Source organism: Solenopsis invicta, chromosome 4 (assembly GCF_016802725.1).
Source record: "Solenopsis invicta isolate M01_SB chromosome 4, UNIL_Sinv_3.0, whole genome shotgun sequence".
Lineage (NCBI taxonomy): Eukaryota > Metazoa > Arthropoda > Insecta > Hymenoptera > Formicidae > Solenopsis > Solenopsis invicta.
Window position 1 is genome coordinate 17212010 of NC_052667.1, and position 21450 is coordinate 17233459.

Consider the following 21450-nt stretch of genomic DNA (forward strand, 5'->3'; position numbering starts at 1 on the left):
TAATCGTTTGATTAGGTTAATCTAAATTTGGTTGAAATGGCTCCAAGTTTTTCAAATTTTCAAGTCTCGGGCTTCTTTCTATCATTTATAATCTTAAAAGAAAAAACAAATAAACCAGCTTGTTTATGTCAACAACAAATAAAAATGAATATTAGGCCAAATGTCGAGCAAATTTACAACTTAATGGCTGCTATTGTTCGCCTTGTATTGAAGATAATGTTATGCTGAAGATGGCTCAAATTGAAGCAGGACCTGAAACGTTATTAAATTTATGTGATTTTAAATAATACTATACATTGAGATTACTATAATACTCATTGCGCAGCGTTCATCATGCTCGACTCGTATTTGCCGCCTTATTTTCTGTTATATTAACAATTTCACGAATCTTAAATCTTATAATAATTATTATTTTTGTTACTGTGATGTTTCATTTTATGTACAGTATCATTGATTTGACGGAAAGAGTCGGGCCACTTGAATTGCCAACAAATCAAACAGGTTCGATAGAAGTCGCGGGTTTATCTTTAACTGGAGAAATGGGCTTGTGGGGAAGGAGTTTGGTATTAAAAGATAACTATTCATCAAGAACGATATGTGCTTCTATTACGGTAATTTAGCAACATATATGTATAAAAAATTGTGTTCAGAAATAAAAAAAATTATAAATGTAAAAATAATAAATTAAAGTTATTATATACATACAATTGTTCTAATTGTGAGTTGACTAGTTAGTTATTAATTTTATAACTTCAATTAATAGATAATTGTGCTATTATCAATAACAAATATTTTTTTATTTTAGGTTTTTGAAAAAAATCTTGAGAAATTTGCTCAAGCCCGTTTTTACGGTCCTATTGCTGGAACAGTAATATTTCGATGGTTAGGAACCGATTACACGGATACGATTATCTACACGAATTTACATCACGTTCACAAACAGAAACTACAATCGCTAAATTACACTGAACATCGTTGGAAAATATATGTTACTGATATTTTAAAAACTGGCAAAGGTTAGTATCCATAATTATAAGATGTCATACCTTTTAATTTTGATAATTCTTATTGTTTGTTTTGTAAACTCTTAATAACGCATATTATGACACAGAGAAAAATGTTTCTTCAAAATTAACAAATTTTCTTAAACTCAAAGAAGATGCAACGGAATATTTGAATTAAATAAATATTTAAAGAAACGCAATTGTTTGATTTTTCAAATAATTCTTGATAATTAGACCTAAGAAACAGATTACGAGTATAGTTTGCTGTAAATTTTTAGTGCCAGAAAAATAACAGTCTCTGTACCAAGTATACAAGTATAAAATGCGGATTTTTTTTCCAAAAAAAAAACATGTTAAATTCAGAAGAATAATAAAAAGTAATCTATTCAAAGTATGCTCCATTGCTAGTTACACATTTTTCCTATCTTTTGGGTAATTTGTGGATACCACGCCAGTAAAAATCTTTCCCTTTTGTCGCGAAGCATTTATTGAGCCATTTTTTCACATCTTCGTACGAACCAAAGCGCTGCTCAGCAAGTGCGTGACCCATCGATGCAAACAAGTGGTAATCGGAAGGAACCAAGTCTGGTGAGTAAGCTGCATGGGCTAGCACTTTTCAGCTGAGTGCTTCCAACGTGTTGCAAACCGGTTTTGCCGTATGTAATGGAGCATTGTCATGGAGAAAAATAATCTTGTGTTGCCTTTTTCGATATTCTGGTCGTTTTTCGAGTAGTGAACGGTTCAACTCGATCAGTTGTTGTTGGTAGCGTTTGGTATTAACCGTTTCACCAGGCTTTAACAGCTCATAATAGACCACACCCTTCTAGTTCCACCAAACACAGAGCATCGTCATCCTGCCAAAACGATTTGCTCTTGCTTGCATCTTGTTAGTGTGGATGATGCGCCTGGGTTTACTCATAATTTTTTGCGCTTGGAATTTTCAAAATATATTCACTTTTCATCCTCAGTAACAATACGATGCAAAAACGACTTTCTTTTGTATCGTTCGAGTAAAATTTCACATGTGTTTTTGCGCCTCTTCATCTGCCTGTCGCTCAACTCATGTGGTATCCATCTGCCGACCTTCTGAATCTTTCCCATTTCTCCTAGGCAATTGAAAACAGCTTGTTGACTAACGCTCAATTGCTTTGCGAGTTGTTTTTGTATTTGTGAATCGTTTTCGTCCAACAATACTTGTAATTCTACATCTTCGTATCTTTTTGGTGGTTTTTCGTGTTTCTTGTCTGTAACATCGAAATCACCACTTTTGAAACACCGAAACCATCGTTCACACATATCTTGCGATAGAGCATGTTCATCATAAGCTTCTCAAAGTAACGGTATGATTCAGCAGCAATTTTCTTCAAATAAAAACAAAAAATTAACACTATTTGCGAATGTTCTTTATTTGGCACAAATTTCGACATATTGAACAAAGCAAAACAATACTATTCAAACACTTTTAATTTATCATTTGTGCGCGTTGACTTTTGTTGATGGCACAATAAAATGGCATATACGTCAAATCTTTATACTACACACTGTATTAGTGCACTATCTGTTGTCTCAAATCCGCATTTTATACTTGTACACCTGGTAATATGTATATTAGAATTCAATCACTTTTGTGATTGGAATAATTGTAAAATACTTGATGTCGAGCTAAACTATTGTAAGAGAATCATGTTAACAATACAATAGTTTACATAAAAGAGTAAAAGAATCGGTTAAAAAACGATAACATCAAATTATTAGATGACTGTTATTTTAATATTTATGATAGATTTGCTGAGATAAAATAAAAATTAAGAAAGTGTGCTTATTATCTGTACGTTTATAAAACATTGATTAGCATACAACACATATCAACGTTTATTATCATAACTTTTAATTGTGCTTCTGCTTTTAGTGTCACTGATTTAAGAAGCATTGCACAGAAAAATAGTTTGGATTACCAGTATTATTAATTTATTTCTTATAATATTATATATGTATATATGTATATAAAGTTATTTCTTATACAGCATCGTTTGTTGCGGAAAGTTTTTAAAAAGTTTTAATATTTCACATTTTACATGCAATACTTTTAAAAAGATTCTGCAAAATATCATAAAATTTTAGGATAGATTTCCGAAAAGGTAAACCCTCTGATTTTGTTGCCAATTTTTATTCTATTTTGTTGCGCTGATTACGAATAGGATAATAAAAATCACCGTCAAGGTCATCTTCAAGCTCAAAAGAAGTAAAAAAATATTGGTTTTTTTAATATTATTTTGATAAATATTAATTTGGCAAAAAAATATTTCCAATAAAAGTTATAGCTCTTGAAATAATACATCACCCAGATAGCAGAGGACATCCTATGGACATCCGTTTTAGGTCCATTTTATATCCATAGACATGAAATGGACGTCCATCGTATGTTCGATTTTGAACATCCATTAATGGCCAATTTTTGAACGTCCATACCCAATATGTTATCAAAAAGAGTTGTTAAAGTATTCATTTTTGAGAGGTGGACGTCTTCTAACACCATCAGAATGATAACATAGTAATATCATTATGTTATCCAATGCGTCGATTTTAGAGGAAAAAAAGACATCATATATATGACATCTAAAAGAAAACGGCAATCTGACTTCTTATAAATGTCATCTAAAGGAGCACTGCAATCTGACTTTTTATAAATGTGATCTAAAGAAGCACTGTATTTTGACTTCTTCTAAATGTCAAGAAAATGTTAGTATTAAAAATATTTACACTGAAAACAAAGTTCTGTTTTTTAAACTTCTGTTTTTTAGTGGTACCATCTTGATTCTGAAAAATTTGTCTCTTATATACGGCTTCGAGAAGATACTCTAAAATGTAAAGGAATATCGAATAAGCATGGAAGGCTAGATTTAAGATAATCCTCTTAATGCTAAAAAAATTTCCTTTTTTAGCAAATAGCGTGCAATAAAAATAAATTTTTTTTTTAGTCTTTTAACAATTTTATTATTTTTATAGCTTAATTCTGTATTGCATATAAGATTCCTATTTCACTAATTACAATTACGCATTATTTTACAATTTTTAAAAACGCATTGGCGCCGGCGGGATTCGAACCTACGATTTCGGAATAGCAAATACCTAATACGCTAACACTGAACTAATCGTACTTGTATTATCTTTAATAAAAAGTTATATTTAAAGTAAGGCTGATTTGAATAGGAAGGAACTGCGTCGTGAGTACTACCCGAACACTATATTTCGTTTATAATTTTTTTAAATATATGTTTAATTTGATTTTTAAACTATATATTTAATATACTTAAAACTTATTTGTATCCTTTTTTCTATTTTGCCAATTTCTTGACTCCACAATAAAATATTAACTCTGTAATTCCTTTTATGCTCTAATAATAATCACTACATATGTGATCAAGTTAAGTTAGGTTTTGTGAGAGGTTCTGTTTTGCGAAAAGGTATATCATTTTTAAGAGAACTTAATGAGATCTTTAAAAAAGTTTTCTCAAAGAAGTTTTTTGAAAGACATCTTGAAAAAGATAATTTATTGATGTCATTTTGAAGAGAAATTAATGAGATCTTAAAAAAGTTCTCTTAAAGAGGTCTTTTGAAAGATATCATGTACACTGCGGTGCAATGATTCGAAGGGTCATAGTAGATGGCTGACTTACCGACGCCACAGTCTAACATACAATGTATGCTAGATTGTGGTGTTGGTAAGTCAGCCATCTACTATGACCCTTTGAATCGTTGCACCGCACTGTACAAAGTTAACTTATTGATATTATTTTCAAGAAAAATTTAATGAAATCTTTAAAAAGAACTTTTAAAGAACTCTGCAATGACCGTACTTCGCGCACGGACGGTTTGCGGTGCGGAAACGGGCGCGAAAGGTCGCCTGAGGGAATTAGACTTCGTTTTTGGTTGGTGAAGAATAAAAGCGTTTATTGATAACAGACGAGGTGCGGCGAGACTAGCATATGTCTTGTGCCCATACAATCGGTGGTACGCAATAATACCAGCGGCGTGGTCACAAAAAATGACAGAGACGCGGTCGGACGGAAATCGATCGCGGAACTTGAACTAATAACTAAAACGCGCGGACGGACGTAACAAGGAACTTCGCAGACAAAAATACGAGAAGCTATTTACAAGATTTGTACACAGAGCACCTGCTACGCGAGACACAGTTGAGCGGAACGTCATTGCGTTATTTTCCTGGAAACCAGGCGGCCTTGCTATTGTGGCCGTGAAACTGTCGCGAGACGCGGTGCGTGGTGCGGTAAGGCGGAGCGCGTATACGTGCACGCACCGGCATAAATGGTGTCTCTCCGCGCTGACGCTCGGCTGCCGCACACACGCGAGCTACGCGAGGCGCGCACGTACGTGTTTCATGGCAGCGCGGCGGAGGTCGGGATGCCGGCAGAAAGTAGTGGGGGGCGTTTCGATACCGTATCTTCCTCGCTCGACGCTGGATCGAGAGAAAAGATACGGAATCGCGGCGCTCGAGAAACTGACAGAAATGGTATCCCTTACGCCTATACGGCTGGTATACGGGATACCGCCGTTCGTCGCGCGCTGTTGTAATTTTTAATTGTATAAAGAAATTTACTCGGATACGAATATTCGTTTGAAAAATAATGTAAATAGAATTACGATTTTTAATAACAAATTAAAATTATGTCATCGCGGCAATACAGCACTTATACGAAGGAAAAAATTTTCTTCATCTAAGCAAATTATGTCTGTTTAAGATCATAAATTTTTCCAAGAAGATTTTATATTGTTGCTTATATATGAAACAATGAATTGTTGAGTTGACATTTAATTTTTTTCTGTACAGTAATAAATTAAAATTATGTCATTACGGCAATATATTTTAGCTTCAATTTGTGGGACTATTACTTTACATAGAGACATAATTTTAATTAATTAATGAATGTAAATCTCTTTAATTACTTATTGAAATAATCTGTATTAGAAAATAATTTTAATTTGATTAATTTATAGATATGTTAACATTATCGGGCAAGCCAGTTTACTTTGTAATTGGCGTAAAACAATACTCCGAGAGAGGACCCGAATGAACGTCTAATTTTTTTTTAATTTCGTACAGTAATTTGTAACGTCAAAATGTGAAGAAATCTGTAACTTCTCCAAATGCCCCACATCCTTCTCGCTTGACGAGAGCCGAGAGAGAAAGCATGATACCATCTCTCGCGACGCGGCGTCAGGCCCCGGGAGGACGTATTTTGTTTTCTTTCTATCTTTTTCGCTCGTACGTCTAAAGATAATAACGCATCTAACAAAAGACTAGCAAGAGATATCGCGAAATATGTTTTCTGCAGTTCATTTTCCGTGGTGTTCTTGCACAGTGCGGTGTATTCGCGAGTAAAATGCCTCAAAACTTGTCCTGCCAGAAGCGAGGTCGCATCGTCGGATAAGCTCAGGGCGGAAAATCAGTAACAGAAATTGCTGCTGATATTCCGTGTTCTGAAAAAATCTGTCCGACGATAGATACGACGTTTCGCAAAAGGCGGCGATGACACTTTGAGTGATCATCGTCCCCGTAAAAATCGGTGCCGACGAAGTAGAGGCGATCGTCGCTGCGGCTGCTGATCGACCGTTCGGTAGCGTTTGGGAGTTCAGCAACGCAGTTGACGTGGATATATCTGAGAGGACCGTCTGGCGTCGTCTTAACGAAGCTGGGTATCGCTGTTACCGTCTAGCCTACAAAATTCCGCTGATTCCTGTTCATCGGGAGCAGCGAATCGCGTTCGCTTTGGAGAACAGTGTGACGAGCCGTGAGGAGTGGGAGGCGACGATCTGGACCGATGAAAAGGTCTTTGTATCGTCTGCTGACCGCCAATCTCATGTATGCCGACTAAGAGATCAACGGTTGCATCCAAATCACGTTGTGCCCCTCTACAGAAGTGGAAGGATTTCATGCGCAATGTGGAGCTGGATTTCCGGCATTACTGTCGGCGAACTGGTGAAAACTCCCACACGCATGAACTCTCAGGACTATATTCGCATACTGGAAGAAGTTCTTCTTCCTTTAGTACGCGCAGTATATTCCGTAGAGGACATGCCGGTTATACGACTAGTGCAAGATAATTCCGCAGTCCACACTTCGCATGAAACACAAACGTAGTTTCGGAATCATCCGGAGATACAATTAGTGAACTGGCCTGTTAGTTCACCAAATCTAAATTTAATCGAAAATGTTTGGGCCCAAATGGTTCGACGATGGGAACCAAGAAGGGAGTGGACGGTAGCAGCGTTAGTTAATCACGCGAGAGAAATCTAGGAAGAACTTTGGTTCCACCCAGACTTCCTTGCAAACTTGATTGATTCGATACCTAATCGACTCAATCAAGTGATTGACCGGTCTGCATACTGGACCGATTATTAAAATATGCCGCTCTTGAACCACGATCGGCCCTTTTCAGGGCCAATAAAACTTCCATACCAAATAGGGACGCTTATAGAAGCGTTAGAATATGACAAGGCCCGACGCCGCGTTGCGAGAGATGGTATCATGCTTTCTCTCTCGGCTCTCGTCAAGGATGTGGGGCATTCGGAGAAGTGACAGACTTCTTCATATTTTGACGTTACAAATTACTGTACGAAATTAAAGAAAAATTAGACGTTCATTCGGGTGTTCTCTCGGAATATTGTTTTACGCCAATTACAAAGTAAACTGGCTTGCCCAATAATGTTAACATAGCTATAAATTAATCAAATTAAAATTATTTTCTAATACAGATTATTTTAATAAGTAATTAAAGAGATTTACATTTTTTAATTAATTAAAATTATGTCTCTATCTAAAGTAATAGTCCCACAAATTGAAGCTAAAATATATTGCCGTAATGACATAATTTTAATTTATTACTGTACAGAAAAAAATTAAATGTCAACTCAACAATTCATTGTTTCATATATAAGCAACAATATAAAATCTTGGAAAAATTTATGATTTTAAACAGACATAATTTGCTTAGATGAAGAAAATTTTTTTCTTCGTGTAAGTGCTGTATTGCCGCGATGACATAATTTTAATTTATTATTAAAAATCATAATTCTATTTACATTATTTTTCAAACAAATACTCGTATCCGAGTAAATTTCTTTATGCAATTAAAAATTACAACAGCGCGCGGCGAACCGCGGTATCCCGTATACCGGCCGTATAGGCGCGAGGGATACCATTTCTGTCAGTTTCTCGAACGCTTCGATTCCGTGTCTTCTTTTTCGATCCAACGTCAAGCAAGGAAGATGCGGTATTGAAACGCTCCCCACTACTTTCTGCCGGCACCCCAACCTCCGCCGCACTGCCAAGAAACACGTACGTGCGCGCTTCGCGTAGCTCGCGTGTGTGCGGCAGCCGAGCGTCAGCGCGGAGAGACACCATTTATGCCGGTGCGTGTACACGGATCCGTGTGGTCGGAGTCGGTTCTGCGCGTGGCCGGTCGCGAGGCGGTTAAGGCGATGCTGGACAACATATATATATGTGCTTATTTTTATTCCGGCTTTTCTCTTAATTGGCTTTATTGATCTCAAAATCCTTTTACACGATTAAAGTAGTGACAAAAATATTTGCCGGAAACTATAATTCAATACGAAAAACGAAAGTTGATTAAAAAATTATAGTTTAATTATCTGCATTTGCAGCCGACTCGTGACAACATGTGCCCCATATAAAAGTTTTAGACTTGGTATGTATAAAATAAGTAGTTTACGGCGAGTAAAAAAAATGAAAGAACAATACGACGCTTGCAGAATGATCCTAGAAGTTCTAGTATAAGAGAAAGGCCTGAATAAAATTTGTTTATGTAATTTTCACATATATTGATGCAAAAAGCATAAATTGCGTTCATGGTAGTTCAGAAATCCTGCATTAGAGGCGCTGAAGTAAAAAAAAACAAGGAAAGATAAGTGCGTTTGACAAAGAGCGCTAGCCTATTCCCCTTACTCTTTGCCTCACGCGCGACCCGAGTTCGTAGAAGAAAAATCTGCAATAATCTGAAATACCGACGTCGAGTGAGTTTCACCGTCAGTCCAGCATCGCCTTAAGACCGCTACAGCGATCGCCGGAAGACACTACCTCACGCCAAGTGCGCTTGGTGGAGGCACGGTGCACCGTACCCCCTTACGCAAGGTAGCGTCGGTCTCAGGAGGCGGAAAGGAGCGCTTTTCGTCAAGTGGCTTGACAGGGCCCAAGTTTCACTTGAGCCTGTTGCGGCGAGTCGGGAAGCGGAATCGGAGTCGGAAACGGAGTCGGTTGCCAGCCAAGTGTCTTAGCGGAGACCGAGGCGCTTGATTTCGGTAGCAACCTGGGAAAGCTTCTATTCGGAGGGCCGGCCAGAAGCGGACAAGGTGCTCGCCTCCGGCGAACGTCGCCTTATATACCCGAGAATCGTGGCGAGGGGATGTGCGACGTGTTACGGCGGAGCGGTTCGACGGCAGCATCCCCGCCACTCGATCTCGGGTCTTCCGTTTCGGGCCACGCGTATAGAGCGTGGCTGCGGACGGCGCGGGAACGAGAGCGCGTGCGCGCGGAGATGCGAGCGCGGGGGCAATCGCTTGTTCGCTCCGTTGTCGGTTAATTTATTAGGCGCTATGCGCCGATAATTGCCGTCCGGCGGATGTTCGGCCGGACGGCTCGGACGGTTAGGCGATCCGGGGGGGGGGGGGTCGGAAGGCGGTTTGTTACAACTCTTCTTCTCAATAATGCTCACAGGGTAGAATATTCGGATTTGGATGTTAATCGGGAAGCGCGCCATTACCGCGCAGGTCGTTTCATGCGTCTTTTGTCGCAAATAAAAAGTATGTTTACATTTGGACATTTTAAAAGTGTTCATCTTATTTTTAAAATTTTCTACGTCTGTTCGCGACGTGTTGCTTTTGCTGACTTAACAACTTTTTTGAAAAAAATATTTATTTTAATACTGTAAAAAACCGTTTAACGTTTTCTTAACATTAAATAAAATAAAAACGTTTTTTAAAGTAAAAAAAGATCGAGAATCTTTCTTAAGAATTTTTTCGGAAATTTTTAAACGGTTATCCATTCAAATCGTAATCGTAAAAAAGTATAATATTGTACATAATTTTACGTATTACGTATTTACGTACTATTTTGTACGTTAATTTTATTTTATTTTAAGAAAGTACATATTTACATTAATATTTTGAAAATACTATTTAACATAATTTTAATTTAAATAATTTTACATTACAGTATATTAATTAGAATATTATTTAACATTAAATAATATTGTGCGCCTACATATAAAATATTATTAAACATTAAATAATATTACGCAGTCATCGTTGTTAGAAAACAACAACTCTCCGCGCGCTTGCCAACCACGATTGCGTGGTTGGATTTGGCGGCGGACGGGAATAAATCCGCTATTTTTATTAATTTATAACTCGTTAACTATTACGAAAACTGCAAAGTGGTAAACTGCAAAGTGGACTTTTCTGCTCAGTTTTATATGATCTATCAATCCACGAAATCAGGGGCGGTATTTACCCGACACCCTGTATATATATATATATATATATATATATATAGAGGAGACCGGGGCAAATCGTTAGACGGAGTAATTCGATAATTAGAAATATCTTTTTATGGGTACATATTAAAAATTTACTTTAAACACTGTAAACACGTCCTAATGTAACGATGTTGCTAACAAAGTTTTGTTGATAACGGCGTCATATTAATGTCGTAGTAGTATTGAAAAATGTATTTTGTGACAGTCGAAGTAATTTTTGATAGTCAGCATTTCTTCGAAATTTAAATAAGATAATAAGATTTTTTTGAAAACTTTGAATGTAGTATCGTGTTTAGTTGAATGTATTTGAATCATTTTGTGTTTACTTTTTGTTGTGTGATGTTTATTTTTGTCAATCATACGCAATAATGCGTACAGTTGATGTTGGAGCTATTCGTAATACCAAGCATCGGGGCGATTCGTTAATACTTATTGCAGCGCCTATGGGTAACCGTAACCTTACGTTAATTGCGTTACGAACGTCTACACTACGCAGAGTTAAGCATTGAGATAAACTGAAGTTCTTCACTGATTTAGTTCAAATTTGATAATATAGTGTATTTTAGTAGATAGAACATGAATATGAATATAAAATCGTCGCTCTTAAGCAAGTAAAAAGTTATAAAGCAATAAAGATTGATACTTGTGAGATTAGGAAATCTGTCACACCGATGGCATAAAAAGACATGCGAACGTGTACGTTTGCATTTGTTTTTTTACACCTATATCCTTTTCTAAATAAAAAAACATCTTAACAACAGTTTTTTTACAGCCTTTCAACTTAAAACACAAATTTCGGGATATTCCCGGACTAGTTACGACCCCGGGTTGGGGCTATTCGTAATTTTTGGCATTGATCGACATTTTTATATGTACTTCAAAGCAAGTACACTTCCATGTTCTATCTATACCGACATTGTGAAGGGGAAAGTTCAACCTTTCAAATCGTTTCATGTTTTTTTTTAATAAATATAGAACTCACGAGACACAAAAGAAAAAAAGGTCTAACGAATAGCTCTGGTCTCCTCTATGTATACAAGGTGTCCTGGAATTACGGAACCTATTGCTTTGAGAACATAGAGGAGATGAAAGGTTACAAAAAAGTCCTATACCATTTTGCGATATTCGTTATAATTATCAAATTATAAAATAAAACGTTTGAGCCAATGTGCGGTGACGCCGCGCCATCGCGCTTAGCTTGTAGGCAGCGCGTGGCGGGAAAGGTGACGCATCATTGTCTGAATTGGTACGGCGCGACAGTATGAATTTGCGATTACGAGATACGGGTGTATAAGCCGGCCGATTCCGCATAGCTAGGATTTTCCGATTTAAACCACCTCTCCGAGGAGACGATATAGATTTAGCCGGAATCCAGTTCCTAGGTTCCTGCTAAATTACTTGGCCAAGATCGCTCCGATTCCGCTTCCGCTTTCACATAGGGCTCAACTCCAGCTTTGGCTCCACCAAGCATACTTGGTCGGAGGCAAACTTTCCTCGCCGTATTTAAGTTTGATACTGCTACGCGTAAGGGAGTACGGTGTTCCATGCTTCTACCAAGCGCACTTGACGCAAGGCAGTGTCACTCGACGACCATAGCAGTTGTTAATCGCCTCGCGACGGGCCGCGAAATCGAAGTCACGGATCCGTGCACCGTGTCGTACTCCCACCGTGCCCACACCGCACCGGGCCTAGAATCTATTGTTCGGTCGTTGCGTATGTGCTATTTTTAACCTGGCTGAATTCGAGGTAAACAGTAGCTGATTCCGAGAACTCTGTCTTGTGAAGCCATATTATACAAGCCCGCGTATATCTGACCGTCTTTCTGACCGCGTCTGTAATCATTGTAGCAATTATCATTTTAGTCCGTGTGTAAGTTCCGTACCCCGTGTAACCACCCGTATTGTAATAATTCCGTATTTCCATGACCGTGTCATAGTCAGTATTATAGCGCTAAAGCATTCTTATGTTTTCTTCTTAAATAAAATCGTTTAATTCTTCTACAAGAATTATTCGGAAAGTAAGGTCCAAAAACAAGTACGGAAACTATGTAGAAATCGGACTTTACTTTCCAAATAATGAGGTCTGTACATGATTGTACTGTTCCACATGGGTTTGCGACTTTCCACGCAAAGCGAGGTCTGTTTCACCCTCTCCCTGCTTAGGACGAAACGAGGTCTGTAATTGTACTGTTCCACATGGGTTTGCAACTTTTCACGCAAACTGAGGTCCATCTCACACCTTTCTCTGTTTACGGAACAAAACAAGGTCATTAATTGTACCATTCGACATAAATTTTTTTGTTTTCATCACTTTTTATTATGTGCCTTGTTGATAAGTTAAAATTAAGTTAAGAGGGCTAGTGTCTTTCAGATTATCTTTTTTCCGAAAACTTAATTATATGTAAAAAATGTATAGTACATGAATAATGTATTATTTCAAGAACTATAACTTTTATTTAAAACGTTTTTTGCTAAATTAATATTTATCAAAATAATATTAAAAAACCAATACTTTTTGAATTTTTTTGAGTTTTAATCTTGAAGATGACCTTCTCGGTGATTTTTATTATCATATTCGTAATCAGTGCACCAAAATATAGTAGTATATCAATCAACAAAATCAGAGGGTTTACCTTTTCGGAACTTTACCCATTTTGGATTTTAAAATTCTGCTTTCTAATTCGTAATAAATAATTTGAAAAATACCTACAAAGTTTAAAAAATCGATTTAATGTCAAGGATTAAAACTACGATAATGTGATATGATACGATATGTTACTGTCGGTAGCATGATGAATTACTTTAATTACAAAATGTATTACGTTTTATTTTTATTTGCGTCTGAAGAGATCTTTGTAAAATTAAAATGTTTTGCTTCCTTAATTTGTACAGATAAATGATTTTGATTATTTTTAACTTCTTTCTCGCTCAGTTATTCTGGCCTAATTTAATTTATATGTTTTGCAAGTAAATATAAGTTAAACAAAAATACAATACTAAATATAAAGCAACGTTTTTCTTTGTGTGTGCATTATTGAAATAATGCATGATGTTATAGTTACGTTTAAACTGTTTACATGTTTAGATAAAAACGACTGTAATATTCTCCAAAACGTATTCGATCCTAATAATTCTGACGCTGGAAAATCTATTGGAGATATCGATGTACGTTTAGGCAAGGTAAAAGTTGCTGTTACACAAGAAAAGTATAAAACTTTCTACAAAGATTCAGAACTGTCTTTAATGCCGGCGGATCTGCTTGGTCCACATCGTCACTTATACTTAGTCATCTTTCATCCTGTGCATGAAGATTCGTTTTTAGCTTGTGCAAAAATCAATCATCGTAAACCAATATACACCAAGTAAGTACTGCATTACTAATCGCATTAAATAGGAAATTCAGCTTATTCATGAAATTCATCTTAAATATTCATCTTAAATAAATTTCAAAGACTCATTTGGCTGAATAAATAAAATTTTTTAATTGAACTATTTTGCTTGAATTGAATTAACAATTTGTATTAATAAAAAGGTATATTATACAGAAACAATTAAAATGATATAATAACTAAATTTTTAGCTTGTATAGGTTAATTTATTTCAACAAAATTTTAGTAGCGATGATAAACATATTATACTTTTATATCATTATGCTTTCAAATAAATACATTTATATTAAACAATAATAGTTTCGATGTTCATCTAACTTATATTAGTTATTGCGAGAAAATATCATCATATGCCTCGGTGATCAAAGTAGTAGGACGCCTGCACGAAATTCATGAGATTTAGATTCGAACCCTGGTTGAAGTGTTATTTTTTCGCAATAAAATAATTTATAGTTTTTCCGGGGAGAAGGGATATTATATATGCTTCTTATACCATTAATATTATTATTCCGGCTTCACGTGTTTCAAATCCAAATATGCAGCGTGTAGTTTGAGTTAGAAATTGTAAAAGTTAAAAATTTGGCAACAAGAACCGTTGTGACTGTCATAGGCTTTTTATTTTTGTTTCCCGTAAACGTAAATGGATTGAAAATTTATAATCTATTGTAATTCATTTGAATGTATTTTGGATTAAAAGACAGCAATTAAGTCATTTCAATCCTATGTCACGGATTAAATCGGATTGGATAATCCGCGGAAACCTTTTTTATATTAAAAACATAAAAATCGCTTATTTCAATCGATTTTCATTGATTAAAATGGATTATACAGCCTGTATAACTTTTTTGGATTAAAAAAAATAGAAATCTTGTAATTTCAATCTCACTTCATGGATTAAATTGGATTCAAGAAATTTTTAAATTTTAATTGGATAAAAATGGATTTATGTGATTATTGTTGAATCCAAATTTTTGATTTTTTGAATCCATTTCTATCCATTTTAAATATTTTGAATCCATTTTTGTTTGCTAGAGTTTTAATTTATGTCATAATTACTACGGAACACCATCTCTAGAAGGATGCGGTACTAAGAACTGCGTTCTTTCGTAAAAAGAATATCATGCAATGCATTATAATTAATCCTCCTGTGGCAAAGTGAAATTTCAGAACATATACAGAAAGATAGGGTCGGATTCAACTCCATATTCTATTTTGTATACTTTTTATATAGTTAATGTACAAAATGGCAAGAGAAATAATAACTTAAAATTTTTTCATTTATTTATTTACAGAAAAAATAATGTTAATACTATTTTTATTAACTGAATTAAATGGTTACAAAAACAAAAACGTTTTGACTAATTGTAATCAGTTTCTAAGTACTAGAAAAATAAATTGCCTCAGTGTTTCAACATATTTAAAATATTTATAATAATTAATATAATCATTAAGAGGATGCTAAAGATGTCTCTTTTACCGACAAAAAAAATGATTAATTTTTGCGCACACCGTTTTTTAAATTGCATTTACAAATTTAAAAATCTTTTTTTTTAAATTAAAGTATAGGCATTAATGTACCTCATAGTGATTGACTTTATGCCAAAAATGTTAAATTTATATCTTTTTTTATCTGATTTTACAAGGGACAGAGGTGGGCAAAATACATTAAAAATTGTATTTAAATACAAAATACTTTCAAAAGAAACATTTTAATACAAAATACAAAATAGTATTTGATAAATACTTTTTCAAATACAAAATACTTTTTCCAATTTTATTTAAAATTATTTAATGTTAATAATGTTTTCATATATACTTTATTTTTCTTACTGAAACTTTGGTTTTGATTGCGTTTTAATTTCAAAATTAAACTTAGAAATTGTGTAACATATTAAAAGTTATTTAATTTAGTGTATTATTATTGCCTTTTAAAGACAATAATGTCTCAAAAGATGTATCTGAGAGAGAACTGCACGCTGGAGAGCTAATAAACATGGCAAATAAAAATAATCTCTCTACTGGATTAGACGAACACAAAGATGTATTGTAACGAATAAATGCTTTCTTTTTACATTTGAATAGTTATCTAAACTTGCCATGCTTTTGTTTTCATCATTGAAAAATGATATCAGCTGCAGTTTAGAGCAAGATTTGCATTGATCGATCACGCTGTTATTTAAGATAAAATAATAAAGCTATTTTTTTCCACGCTGGAAGATTGATTAGCAGATTATAGATTTTTGGTGGCGAATTGACCTACCGCATTTATGCACAGAGTTTCTATCCTGCATTTTTCAGATTCTGGCAAATCTTTTAGTAGCTACTTAAGTTTAAATTGTGGGTATACACCCAGTCGACACAATTATATGTTCGCTATATAATAGTTATATATTTCAATATCTTGTTTTATATAACGTGAAAGTTGCTGCAATATTGTAGCTATATAATAATTTTGCCCTTTTTTGTAAGTAACAGTGAGGACATATTTATAAAACAAATTACCGTAGATCATAGCCCATACAGCACATTAATATTGTATCAACGTCTCATGCAATATTTAATCGCAATATTAATGAGACATCGCAGCAAAGTATAATGTCCCTTGAATCAATGTTAAAATTTCTCTGAAATGTAAATATTAATATGGTTACACCACATAATTCCAATGCAAAACTATGTTTTTGTAGCATTTTACATTTTCCGCAAAAAAAAATCTCGGGAATTTTCTCTTGAAAATTTCCAAGTGGCCACCCATCCAAGTCGTGACTGCGGTGGACGTTGCTTGATTTCTGCGACTACTGCGAACTGGAACCCTCGTGATGATCTGTGAATACTTTACACTAATACGTATATAACTGATAGATTAGGTGAATATATGTAGAAAAGATGAAACATGTATAATTAAAGTATAATATTTATATAAACATATATAAAAATATAGTTTTTTTTACTAATTATTACAAATGCATTTAGAATAATTTTTCTGTCATTTGTATAAATAAGAATACAATTAGAAACAAGTCTATATGACACAATAATTAAATTAAAAAAAAAAATTTTTTTTGTACATTGAAAAAGCATTTAAAAAATATTGTCTGATCATTAAGATGTAGATGAAGATTTTTTTGTCCACAAACTTATTTCGTATATCGATAATAATTTGTTCAATGTTGCTTTAACGTTACAGCAACATTAATATTTAATGTAGAAAAATCAACGGTAATTGTTCAGAATATCTCACCTCACCTTCGAAATTAGGCTCATTCGATGCGTTTTCGTTCAAAATGAACGAATCTGGCAGAAAAAAGTGTCGCTCTGCCTCGCGAACCGAGATATCAATCATTAAAGTTGGAGATTGTATAGGTTAGAAAACCTATCATCAAAATATAAAACGTCTATATAGTTCCAATAATTAAATTCTATATAATAATAGTATTATCATGTAACTAATTAATTATATTGATTTTATATTGCTACAATATCATGTTGCAATATTGACTATATATTGGTGCATTACATACTTGTCATGTTAACATGTTGTAACTATGCACAGTAATAACTATGTAACAATTGCACATTTATATTATATAGAAAGAAGCAATAGATAGACATAGCTGTAATGTAGATATTATGAAACATTTGTTATATAAACTGTTACTCCCAAATTATATAGCAGTTATAAATTGTGTCGACTGGGAGTATTGTTATACACATTTCTATTTTTTTCATCAGTATCATCTGAGACGTTTCTGATATTTATTTAACCAGTATCTTCTGAATAGACGTTTTTGGTATTTATTTCAGCACTACCGTCGGTATACACGCTTCTGCTCATATTGCTCAAGTGTATTTTTTCATGCATAATCTCTATGATCGGGAGTCGACCTTTCTCCCTTTCAATTTGAGGTCTTGTAACAAGCTCATGTTTTCTATCTCATACGAGCTGCTCATAATTCCGATATGCAATGCGCAGCAGCGAAGTTTTCAACGTTGACTCCGTGGTTGCTTTGCCGTTGCCTGATGTCTCTCAGGTCGTCCTCCTCCTCCTTCTCCTCCTCTTTTATTTCTGTTTGTTACTTTTTTTTTTATGGAACTCACTTACAAAAAAACAATACTTAGCAATAATCACCGCGATAATCACGCAACATCCTGAATGATACTCCAGTGTATGACGAGCAGTTCATTACAGTGCGACAACGGAAAGTCAACGCAAAAAGACGCAAACGTTATCTGCATCTACCGTCACCCGCAACGCCGTCGAGGAAGTCAACGCGGCGGACGACGAATTTTGAGCACCAAAGAATCACGCGATCACCTTCCCATACAGCACAAAAAATTGCAGCAAGATTGTAGCAATGTTGCAGATTGCAATGCAATATTACGGAGACAATGCAGAAACATAAATTAACAATATGCCTGCAACATCTCATCGCATATGCCAATAATATTCCGAAAAGGTTGCAATATCATAATTTTTTAATAAAGTAATGGCAATAAAGAGCCAAAGCAAAATATTCGCGTACAATAATATATTAACTTAACTTATCCGTAATTATTCATTCGCATTTAGCAAACTAAGGTCGGGCAACGTTACTAAATTTTCCGCTGAATCTCTATATTCCCTAACAGCACAATCGTCCGTATGTCGACTGTAATAGTCGATTCATCCAAGTCAGGCTTTTAGAGTTGACAGCAAATCGACTTTGCATAAACGTCTGCAGACATCCTTCAAATGTTGACTCTAAAACGTCTAGAAAAAGGCATGCGCTCCCGCGGTGCTGTGTGCATCATAGTATTGTTGAGAAACATGAATATTTATATTAATAGACGAAATAGGTTCATATATGAAGAAACCTCGATCTACATCCCAATGAACAAACAATATTTTCTAATTGTTTTTTTAATAAAAATTTTTTCATATTTATATTAATTATTGTATTATATTGATATATATTTTCTAATTGCATTCTTATTTAAATAAATAACAGAAAAGTTATTCTAGATGCTATTCTACATTTGCAAAATTAATAAAAAAAGACTATAATTTTATATTTGTTTATATAAATACTGTGCTTAAATTATACATATTTCATTTTTTGATAACGTATATTGACCTGATCTACCAGTTATACGAGGTGTGATCAAAAAGTAAGGTGACTTTTTGAATTTTGCGCGCTCTGTACACTCTAATTTCAAATTTTTTTTTTATCTTGGTACCTCGTCACGATCATATGTTCACAGTTTTGACTATATAGCATGTATTGTTTTCATGTGAGAGGCATAAAGGTTAGACTCGTGTTTGCGTGCTATGCGATTTTTTGCTGTTGAAAATAATGGAGCAGAGAGTTTGTATTAATTTTTGTGTAAAAAATGGTATTAAGTGTTCAAAAACTCTTGAAATGTTGACAGTGGCGTACGGTGGGTCAACTTTGAGTAAAAAAAATGTTTATAAATGGTATAAGTTATTCCAAGAGGGCCGAGAAAATGTTAACGATAATCCTCGCTCTGGACGCCCCAGCACGTCAAAAACCGACGAAAATGTTCAGGAAGTGAAAGAAATTCTGTTGAAAAATCGTCGAATCACGATTAGAGAAATAGCTGATGATCTTAACATATCGTTTGGCTCATGCCAATCAATTTTAACGGATGTTTTGGGTATGACGTGTGTCAGCGAAATTCGTTCCAAAACTGCTTAATTTTGATCAGAAGCAGCGTCGCATGAACATCATCCAAGACATGTTGAACGACATCAATGATGATCCTGATCTGCTCAAAAGGGTTATAACTGGTGACGAAACATTTTCCTCTTCCCAAAATTGAAAAGGCCTATGAAAGGACGAAGATTTGCGACGATTGAGGAGATTAAGGCTGCATCGCTGGAGGAGCTCAAGGCAATACCCAAAAGTGCATTTCAGAAATGTTTTGACGACTGGAAAAAGCGCTGTACACAAATGCATTGTATCAGAGGGGGATTATTTTGAAGAGGATAACATAATTTTGGATGAATAAATGAATATTTTTTTGTAAAAATGAAAAGTCACCTTACTTTTTGATCACACCTCGTATACACATATCAGCATAAAGTGTTCACAGGTCGGATTCAGTTCGCAGCAATCACGGAGATCAAGCAACGTTCACCGGAGTCGCGACTTAAATAAGTGACCGCTTGGAAATTTCCAAAAAAGAATTTCCGAGATTTTTTGCGAAAAATGTTTTTTAAAATATTACAAAAATATTGTTTTGTTCATTGAAATTATATGATGTAATAATATTTATGTGTATATTTTGGAAAAATTTATAACATTACAATGTTGCTGGGATGTTTCAATGCAATATTTTGAAAAGCGGACATCTTAATGTTGCTGCAATCTTTCAGCAATGTTGCAACGATGTCTCGCAATCAAAATGCAATATTACAATATTTCAATGAAATCATTCTGCAATGTTCTTGCAATCTCTCTGTGCTGTGTTCACGCCGCGCCGCGTGGCGCAACATAACCTTTGAAATGCTTGGCCGTAGTCATTACTGACACACAACACACGCGTGTCTCCGGACGATTATTATATCCACGTTTTGCATGTATGTATACTTAGGTCGGTTTTTCATTATCTGGTTAACTTGTGGTTAAACTTAACCTGAGGTTTTATCCAATGAACTTTACTTATGATGATGCCATAGGTGAAGCTCATTGGTTAAAACATCAGGTTAAGTTTAACTACAAGTTAACCAGATAATAAAAAATCAGGCCTCACAAATATATGAATCAAAAACAAACAGTCGCGGTCCGCAGATTGAAAAATGCGATCAAATCGACCGACGGGCGATGGATCAGTGATGCATAATCTTTGATCGAACGAAATTCGCGATCTAATAAGTTGCCGGTACATACGATACTAATTACTTTGATATAAAGATCGCGCGGCGCCTTGCACTTCCGATGTACCCAATGCGTAATTTAATTATGTCCTGACAACCGAAAATTAACGCGAAACGGCAAACGAGCTGAGATCCTCATTACTCGGCACCAACTTGCCTATAGCATTACGCGGCATTGTCTTTCTCGACTCAGCCTCAAACGAGAAAGATGCAGAAAGTAGTGGGAGACACTACAATAGTGCATCTTTCTCACTTGACACTCGGTCGAGAGAGAAAGCATGATACGACGTGATGTTATGGAGAAATGCGCTATTCTCTGCTTTGCGCTATGCAAGCGGACAATATACCACGGTATCTTTTTTTTTAAACTTTTTATTTAAAAAAAATCAAGAATTTAAAAAATGCTCTTTGGTTATAATTAATGAAAGTTGAACACAAAAGATGTAAAATGTTGAAACACTTATTTTGACGTTTTAAAACAGTCATTGTAATGTTTCATAGCATATATACTTTTTGTGTTCATGAGAAATTTTAATTTAATTTATAATAGAAGAGCATTTTCGAATTTCTTAATTTTTTTTTAAATAACATACTTTGTATTAAATAGTC

The 21450-nt window shown here is 34.8% G+C and overlaps 1 protein-coding gene across 2 annotated transcripts in view; it reads left to right on the forward strand.

The window, feature by feature from the left end:
• LOC105197011 overlaps positions 1-21450 on the forward strand; it is a 255685-nt gene that overhangs the window by 26189 nt on the left and 208046 nt on the right. For both annotated transcript variants that reach the window (XM_039447795.1, XM_039447796.1), the window contains exons 3-5: positions 446-611; positions 806-1016; positions 13661-13937. In XM_039447795.1, the coding sequence (XP_039303729.1) occupies positions 446-611; positions 806-1016; positions 13661-13937 (654 nt within the window). The remainder of the gene's footprint in view (positions 1-445; positions 612-805; positions 1017-13660; positions 13938-21450) is intronic.